Source organism: Cynara cardunculus, unplaced genomic scaffold, assembly GCF_001531365.2.
Source record: "Cynara cardunculus var. scolymus isolate 2C unplaced genomic scaffold, CcrdV1 Un_Scaffold_2058, whole genome shotgun sequence".
Taxonomy (NCBI): domain Eukaryota; kingdom Viridiplantae; phylum Streptophyta; class Magnoliopsida; order Asterales; family Asteraceae; genus Cynara; species Cynara cardunculus.
This window is the reverse complement of record NW_020200962.1, coordinates 1,794-10,988: the sequence shown is the minus strand read 5'-3', so window position 1 is coordinate 10,988 and position 9,195 is coordinate 1,794. Positions and strand designations below refer to the sequence as shown.

Sequence of the window (9,195 nt, the reverse complement as noted above, 5' to 3'; positions counted from 1 at the left end):
TTTATTGCATTAATTTTTGAGAAAAAAACAAATTTTAGTTATTTTTCTATAATTATTTTGCAATTTGGTTTCCAAAATTGAAATTAGGTGCAAGTTGGTTTCCTAAAATAACGATTTTAAAAGTTAGTTTTTCAAAATAAAAATCAGATACAAGTTGGTTTCCTAAAATAACGATTATAAAAGTTGTTCCCAATAAAATGAAGTTGATTCTATTTTGATACGATTTTGGCAGTTCCTAAGTTTTCAGCATCTATGTCCAGTTATCACTTTGAACCTCTATCCGGAGCACAGACTACTTTTTGAAGCTTGGATTCCACTTCCAGAGAGCCGAAAATGGCTGCTCTCCAATTCTTCAAGTGTTACAAACCCTTGTTCCGAATCCAATCTCGAAAAATCTTCATTACCAGTGATAGTAGTAACAAGAGTTTTCTGAAAACCAACAGGAAGATAGTTAAGTTTCTTTGTTCTTCTTCCATATCGTTGGGTCACTCGAATTCTTCGAAAACCAGCGGGTATTGTGAGGATGATAAGAAATCGGAAAAAAATCAATTATGGTTGTATAATACGATGAGCAAAGAGAGGGAATTGTTTAAACCCAAGGTCGATGGTAAAGTTGGAATGTATGTTTGTGGTGTTACTGCTTATGATCTCAGCCACATTGGTCATGCTAGGGTTTACGTTTCGTTCGATATCCTCTTCAGGTCCTCTCTCTTGCTCTTATGTTCTTTGTATTTGTCAATTCAAACTGTTCTCGAGTTTCAAAGAATTGCATTTTTTAATTTATGCCCTAAATTAAGATGTGATGTAAACAGATTGTACCATGAACACAATAGAAAAAAAATGGAATTTTATGGCTGAAGAAGAGGGGGTAAACCTTGCTGTGGCAGCCGTAGCAAGTATGCAAACAAAGCAACATATTTCTATAAGAAACCAAACCTACTTAAACCCCCTTAAAACTTGTGTAAAATGATACATGGGAATATATCTTGAGGGCGTGTCAATTGAATTTTTATCTGGTATCATATGAATTACTATTTTATATATGGTTAAATCCTTGAACAAGGTAAATCATATTTTTGTTTTTGCCTGGGTAGTCCTTGTGTGTGAGAGCTTTCTGTGCAATCCTTGGATGTAATACGGAGTAATTTGATCATAATTTTTTTTCCATGCTTTGATTAATTTGCAAGAAACTGTTAAGGTATGGAACCATTAACATGGTAACTGGAACTCACCATGGCTGTGTAGAATGGATAAGTACCCTGTTCATTCTAGAGAAAAGGAGAATAGGAGATGTAGATTAAAATTTGTGATTAGGAAATAATCTTTTTTTCTTTATTGGTATAACGATGGCATGTTGATGTTAAGAAGCTGAAAAATAATGACAAGAGGGATTCCATGCCGTGTGTGTCATACTTACAAAAAAAGATTTCTGTAAAAAAGATTTCCCATATGCAATCCTTTGTATAAACATTGGGGCTATTTTGAATCAGAAGAGAGATTTCAAGAAAATGGCTCAATTGAGTATTAAATAGTTTCTCTTTCTATCTAAAAGGGGTTTACACCCATCATTTCATTGGCTTTTCTTATATATATTGGTAATAATCCTTTTTCTATGTTGGCAAATGAGTTTGTTTAGTCTCTTCACCTTGGCTATTACTAATCAGGTGGCTTTCTATTTGTTTTACTTGAAACTTAGGCAGATACCTACGGTTCATGGGATATGAAGTCAATTATGTTCGAAATTTTACCGATGTTGATGATAAGGTGAGCGACCTTATCAATCATTCCATGATGTTGCATATCTAGCTAAACCTTCCAGCTATATTTGTGTTATATCTGATGTCGAAGAATTATAATTTACGGTGAGCGAAGGCAAATGGTGTGAGTTGTGACTTTTTGGTGGCAGTGCAACATAAATCTTTTCAACACACAATGGAAGAAAACAAAGTGAAAGAGAGCTTGGTTTTAATAATGGGGAACAAATCAAATATGATTTTTGTGTTTCTTTATTCTATGATAGAAAATAAAATTTTGTTTCCAAGAAACATATAAAAGAAGATAGGATAAAAGGAAATCAAGCTGCCACTATGTAAACATAATCCTATCATAAGGATCTACTGTGTTGATAAATACTATCGCCTTCATGGTCAACGAGTAAATTTTCCGGAATTATTTGCTATGTTCCCCAACCGAAGACCATGGATTCAATTACCAACTGCCTGTTGCATATGTATGACAGGATAGCTTAGTGCAATTTTCAAATTCTGTAGATAATTGCTCGAGCAGGTGAATTGGGAGAGGATCCAATCAGTTTGAGCAGACGCTTTTGTGAAGAGTTTCATCGGGATATGGGATATCTTCACTGCTTGCCTCCTACTGTTGAACCTCGTGTTTCTGATCACATGCCTCAAATCGTTGATATGATAAAACAGGTATGTTTTTGAACCATAATATCTGTATCTGTGCTTAGAAAAGATCCTTTCCTGCTGACTTTTACCAAGAACATGGTATTCAAAACGTTTGGCCCAAAAAACCAATTGCTTGGCCACTTATATGCAAAGAGCTCTCTCATCGGGAATAGTTAGTTTTGTAGTTTTCTGCTTATTATTATCTTTTTACTTTCATTGAGAGAAATAGAATATCTGAATTTCTGATCGTTGTAAAATGTTAACATGAGCATCGTAGATATTTGGATTAGACATCTCTATGGTATCGCTTTCGTGGGTCTCCGCTTTCCAGCTGCGAAAAGCTTCACTTCTATGACCCCCCAGAAGAATAAGTAGGAGGATACACAGAGAAAGAGCACTGGGTCAGCTATGAAAGAAAGAGCCTGGCATTCATAGCTGAGTCTACACCACTATAATATAAAATTGGTCCAAAAGATCAGGGGAACCACGCCAACATATGGTGCGCTTAAGACGAATGTCAAGCGCGCTCACGAGGTGCACAAATGAAATCTTCCTCTTAGGGCATTCGATTCCTTGAAGAGTAGCACTCCCGATAACTTGATATCTTTAAATTTTGATTCTGAAAGTTATAAAAAGCATTAAATAGGCTGAGAAAAGTCTCATTTTTACTCGGCATTAGGAGAGTCAAGGGGGAACGCCATACCTACATAGAAGAACCGCCTGATCAAACCTGGGGCAAGGTCAATGATTTCTCCAGTTTCTGATGCCTCTGGCTGGGAAGAAGCCCTAATCCTCGAGCAAAACGGAAATATCTAGCATTTCAACTACCAAGTAATAATAAGCTGTGCATTTTTGGAGACTGTTCTTCGAAAGCTCGGTCAAATTCATCTAATCCCAGAAGTGGTTTGCAAGAAAGGTCTCAGTATAGAAGGTTGGAAGTTTCCCAAGGGCTTTTCTCTCTTAGTATTGCTTTGGCTGAGCCCTATCTTGAGCCTGAATGCTATATTCAAGTGGGCTCTTCACGCCAACGTTATGGAAGTTCCTGGAACATGTAAAATAAGAGACCAGAGAGATCAACCTGTGCCTTTGATGTTAGGCCCTGGCGGAAAGTTTTCCTATTTTCCCTCTTCCTCCAGCTATCAACAGGATAGAGTGGAGCCTCACATAACCCCCTTTAGCACAGAAGACTAAAAACAGGGGAAACCGTGACTTGAAGATCGTTTTCACGTCTATTTGATCGGTGAAAAACGAGACGAGAAATTCGGAAGAGCTGAAGTTCGACGCAGAGCTTTTTGGTTGTTAAGTTATAGCAGCACTCAGCAACATCCAACAGCTCCAGTCCTTCTGGTTTGCACTAAAGTGGCTTAAGTAGCCCTCGAGGAAGCCTTTAGAGGAGCATCTTTGCATGAATCATATATCATGGGTGGACATATGACATCTTTGGATGACTTTATTTCGAATTTTGCGTGGATCTTTTTTCTTATATTTTTTTAAAATTTAATGTTGTTCCAATTCCCATCTTTCCCCTGGCTGAGTCTGATGCTTCATTGTTTGATATGTACATCTGTCACAGATTCTTGACAATGGACGTGCCTACAGAATTGAAGGTGATGTATACTTCTCTGTCGATGAGTTTCCTCAATATGGACGACTCTCAGGGCGGAAGTTAGAAGATAATCGAGCTGGTGAGCGTGTGGCAGTGGACTCGAGGAAAAAAAATCCAGCTGATTTTGCTCTGTGGAAAGTAAGTTGCCAATTTGTAATAGTTCATACACTCATCAGAAGTTATGTTCCGATTTAAAAAACTCGTCATCAATGACCCGCTACAATACTTAATATGAGCTCCCAAACATAATGTCCAAAAACAAAGGGGAATAACATAATGGTAGAAATCTTATATTATCACAGTGCTCTACGCATTTGGTCCAAATGATAATATATTCTCTCTTGCATCTCAGTGTTCGTTGTCTGTTTTTTCTTTTATGTTCGATTTTTGCCTTTTCTATCACATCGAGAAGCACTAGATACAATGAGTTGCTATCATAATGTACGACAGAAGTTATCATATGGACTTCTTTAAAATGTCTGGTTTTGTTTTAGTGCATATCATCATGGTCAATTTTCATCTTTTCTTCTTACAGTCTGCAAAGGAGGGTGAGCCTTTCTGGGAGAGTCCATGGGGACCTGGAAGACCTGGATGGCATATCGAATGCAGTGCAATGAGTGCTGCTTATTTAGGTTACTCATTTGATATACATGGTGGTGGAATGGATCTTATTTTCCCCCACCATGAAAACGAAATCGCTCAGAGTTGTGCTGCATGTGACAAGAGCAATATAAGCTATTGGATACACAATGGATTTGTGACGATTGATTCACTGAAAATGTCCAAATCACTTGGCAACTTTTTCACAATTCGGCAGGTAAAAGAATAGCATGAGCTCTTATAATCATTTTCACCCTCTCTCACCTTGTTTTATATATTGTATGACGATACTTGAGTTCTTGTTTTGTCATTTTGTAGGCCTATTTTTATATGGGATGTGATTGTGGGTCCCATTTTGTTACACAGGAGAGATGAAAATGGGACTCATGAAATGGACACTGGAAGAGAATGATTCAACAAATAAAGCCTTAGTCTTTGTTTTTCCTATTGAATTTGATATACTCCCTTCGTCCCATGCAAATTGCAATGTGTGACTTGACACATAGTCAAAGTGAAATTTTGACGCTTTGTCAAATATCTAAAATACCTTTTAATAAAGACAAATTATTACAAATTAGAAGCATCTATTTATTTGTAATGATGATTCATAATGATGCAATTCTTGCGAGACATCCTAAAAGGATATTGGCAGAGGAAATATTTTATTGTTATCTTTGAACATCAAGTTTGAGCATTTTATTTCTTTCTCAGGTTATAGAACTTCATCATCCATTGGCCTTGAGACTTTTTCTGATTGGAACACACTATCGATCTCCTATCAACTACTCTGATGTACTACTGGAAAGTGCTTCTGACCGTGCTTACTACATATATCAGGTATCGTATTGTGGCCCTCCGCACAGAATTCTATCTAATAATGTTGTGCTTTCTCATGTACACATCATACATGCAGCTTCAGCTTGAGAAACTAGCTATTGTGGATTTATGTTTGATAAGGACGTCTTTTATTGGTTGATAATTTTTGCAACATTAAATTAAAAATTAATGAGATTATATCGGTTGCAGACCTTGCAAGATTGTGAAGAAGTTGCAGGCCAGCAGCTTGACCCAAGTCAGAAAGAAAATATACCTACAGAAATAGTTGATTGCATAAAAAAATTCAATGATGTTTTTCTTACTTCTATGTCCGAGGATCTTCATTCTCCAGTTGTATTGTCTGCATTGTCCGAACCTCTGAAAACTGCCAATGATCTTCTGCATACTCGTAAGGTACTTCACTTTTGATGCTAATTTAGGCACTTACCATTGTGCAAAGTGGCACTCCTAAGGTTTAGCCCCCCTGAAATTGAGCAAACCATTGGCACAAGTATGCCTTTTTGTTGCATAAAAGGCCTTGTGGAGCATTATACTTTTCTCATTGAACTTCCTACATATGACCTTGTACCATACTTCCTTTTGATAACTGTGGGTGTCTGGGGGCCCGGCTTGTGGACTAATCCCATGGGGCCTGATGTTAAAAAGTTAGCAGGCAACTCGAATTGGTGACCACTGGGGAGCAAACCCAATGTCTTACCAGTTGAGCTACCCTAACGAGTTATCATACCTGTTTAATGTTCATGTCATATTTGGTCCAAGCATAGTGCATGATGTAAGTGTCCGAAATGTTAAGACGTGCTTTTAAGATTGCACTTTCGATGCTTGTTGCACCAAGTGTGCTTATTGACTACTATGCTCTTCCCTGTAATATTTTAACTTCTATTATCGGGGGTTCTTTCTCTCTTTGCAAAAGTGTGACAAGCGCCATGTCATGTGGTGTGAAAATATTGATTACTTGCTTCAATGAATCATCTTGCTTTTTGGAAACAACCGCTCTACTTTTTGAGGTATTGATCAGGTGTGCGTATATCTTATCGTTCCTGGTGAGATAGATTGGGCTCGTTTAATTTGGTATGAATCAACTTGTTTTTATCAAGGGTCGAGCTTTGAAGTTGCCTTAATGCTACTCCTTTGTGATTAGAAACTTTTATCCAAAGGAAAAAAATATACTTACTGAACCCTTGGAAATCTGAGGAGCTATTGCTTTCCATGGTCGCCCTTTTCTATGCATCGTTTAAAATTTGAGGATGAAAATGCCGTTTTCTGTAGATGCGCATAAGTTTCTTGATGCCATTCTCTTTTGTTTGTCTAACTGTTCATCATGAAATACAATTTGCAGGGGAAGAAGCAAGGAATGCGAATACAGTCACTTGCTGCTTTGGAGAAGACCGTCAGGAATGTCCTCAACATTCTAGGGCTCATGCCAACAAGTTACCATGAGGTACCTAATACAATCTCCATCCCAAAAGCTTGCTTTTGACTTTTGAGTGTCAAGGTATATTTTTGCTTCTAAATTTGACAGTAATTATGCTTTTTGAGTAAGAAATTTCATTACTAGGTTTAAACATAAACAAGTACTAAAATTAGAAATACATTAACCTTTCTAGTAGCTTAACAGATAAGATCTTGGGTTTGCTCCCCTGTGGTCACCAGGTCGAGTGCTCTCAGGGCCACCGGATGTTTTCATGGTTGTTAACTTCAGGGCTCTGTGGGATTAGTCGAGGCATGCGCATGCTGGCCTGGACAAGCACAATTATAAAAAATAGACATAGATTTAGAGGTGTCGGGTGCGGTACAATGTGGTTTAGAGCCAAAACCACAAAGCAAACCACGTGTGTGGCTGGAGCATTTTTCCAAACCACAAACCACAATGCTGGTGCCTCAAACCGTAAAATACCGGTACATGCAGTTTGTGGCTAACTATGATGCGTGTATAGTGCAATACAAAGTTTCATAGTCCAAAATACAGGGATCATTCATAACAAAGATTGAAGTTGTATTAATAGTAAATCTTTCACAACAATATAAATTCGAACATTATTAGTAACTTAAATTATCATTAAACATAAAGCCATGCAATATTTATTTAAATGCCGCAAAAAATCATAATAATATTCAAATGGTAGGGTGGAAATATCACGATTGAGTACAAAATTGAATTGTAAAATATATGAAATTCAATTTAATACATGGATTACTATAATATTTCTTTATTAGTTAAAACTGTGTTAAAAACATAGAAAAGTAAAAAATTTGGTAAATCAAAATGAATGTCATTTAACTATTAATATTAATATGCGGTGCGGTTCGAGTAATTCAAAAGCACAAACCAAACTGCATAGTGCAGTATAAAAAAAAAAAAAAAATACAAACTGCAAACCATACTGCGAAAGTTATAAACCGTGTGGTTTGGTGCAGTGTGGGCGGGTTATGCTGATTGTGCGGTATTTTGAACACCCCTACATACTTTAGAGGGGGAAAAACCAAAAAACTCTCTCCGGTTTTAATTTATAAATTACTAGGCCTTAAACCATCAACGATAAATTCTCTCTTTGAATCGAGTATTAACTACCATCTGGATGAGGTTTTCTCAAGTACCCTTGTAGATTAGCAATCGTCCCCAATTTCGTTATTATTGAGCAACTAGCAGGTGGTACTTTGTTTTCAAAGTACCAACATATTTGCAAAAATGAGAGGAAAAAACATTCCAGTTTGCATAAATTAGCGAACACAACTCAATTGCCGACTAGAGTGGGTTTTTCTTCCTTCAGGTCTCAACCCGGACCGAAAGGAACCAAGAACCTAAATGAATATAGCTGGTTTCGGTCCCATTGGGTCCTTGTGTGGTTCTTCTGTTGTCACTCACTCCGGATCTGTTTTTACCCACCCTTATTTTCCCCACTATTTTCTAGCCAGCCGTGGTGTATTTTCTGCCAACTAGCATGTTTTTTTTCCGCATTATTGCAAGTATCTTGGTTTTTTGTAAACGAAATGCCAAGTACAAGAAAATTGATGTTATTATATTCATATGAAGGTTTTGCAGCAGCTAAGGGAAAAGGCGCTCAAGCGTGCAAAATTGACCGAAGATCAAGTTCTTGAAAAGATCCAGGAAAGAAATGCAGCACGGAAGAACAAGGAGTATGAACGATCAGACGCAATTAGAAAAGACCTGTCTACACTCGGTATTGCTCTCATGGATACCCCCAACAGCACAACCTGGAGACCAGCTGTTCCGCTTGCTATGCAAGAACAGTGTGTCCCAGAATCTTGAAATTGTTCTGATGCTTGGTTGAGATGAGACCGATCTCTACTATCGTGTAATTATACGACGGTGAAAGCAAACGGAATCACTTTGTTTTGTTTCAGATAGTGTGGCTGGGTCCCGATTCAGGGTTACTCTCTGATTAGTACGGTTTGGTTTGCGGTTTTAGCTACAAGAACCAAATGAACTAGATAATTTGTGTTTATATGTGATTCTATCTTGTATCAGAATCATTCATTTTAATTACATTTATAAAGCAGAATAATCAACACTCGTTATTCGTAATGCTATTTTGAGGAGTTTCTACTTGATCTGTGAAATAACATGGTTGTGTATGGTAAAAATGAATTAGATAATGATACAGATAATAACATGGTTGTGTATGATAAAAATGAATATGACAATGATATAGATGATAACATGGTTGTGTATGATAAAAATGAATTATATATATATATATATATATATATATATATATATAT

General features: G+C 37.0%; 1 protein-coding gene across 5 annotated transcripts; it reads left to right on the top strand.

The window, feature by feature from the left end:
- Nucleotides 1–223: 223 nt before the first annotated feature.
- LOC112502849 (cysteine--tRNA ligase, chloroplastic/mitochondrial) lies at nt 224–9,019 on the top strand. 5 transcript variants are annotated; one of them, XM_025106852.1, is made up of 9 exons: nt 224–701; nt 1,701–1,764; nt 2,271–2,432; nt 3,982–4,152; nt 4,550–4,831; nt 5,326–5,451; nt 5,641–5,844; nt 6,791–6,892; nt 8,486–9,019. In XM_025106852.1, exons 1-9 carry the CDS (start codon nt 334–336, stop codon nt 8,720–8,722), a joined length of 1,716 nt encoding a protein of 571 aa, XP_024962620.1. In that variant the 5' UTR covers nt 224–333; the 3' UTR covers nt 8,723–9,019. The 5 variants fall into 5 exon arrangements, with proteins under 5 accessions (XP_024962620.1, XP_024962621.1, XP_024962623.1 ...); XM_025106853.1 differs by having other exon boundaries at nt 522–701; nt 1,697–1,764; XM_025106855.1 differs by lacking the exon at nt 1,701–1,764 and having other exon boundaries at nt 619–701.
- Nucleotides 9,020–9,195: the final 176 nt, after the last annotated feature.

Bases quoted from the DNA above. Each gene is read 5' to 3' on its own strand.
- LOC112502849 (XM_025106852.1), top strand. From the start codon at position 334: ATGGCTGCTCTCCAATTCTTCAAGTGTTACAAACCCTTGTTCCGAATC. The intron at 4,832-5,325 runs GTAAAAGAATAG...TTTCTTTCTCAG, and splicing joins ACTTTTTCACAATTCGGCAG to GTTATAGAACTTCATCATCC. The intron at 6,893-8,485 runs GTACCTAATACA...ATTCATATGAAG, and splicing joins TGCCAACAAGTTACCATGAG to GTTTTGCAGCAGCTAAGGGA.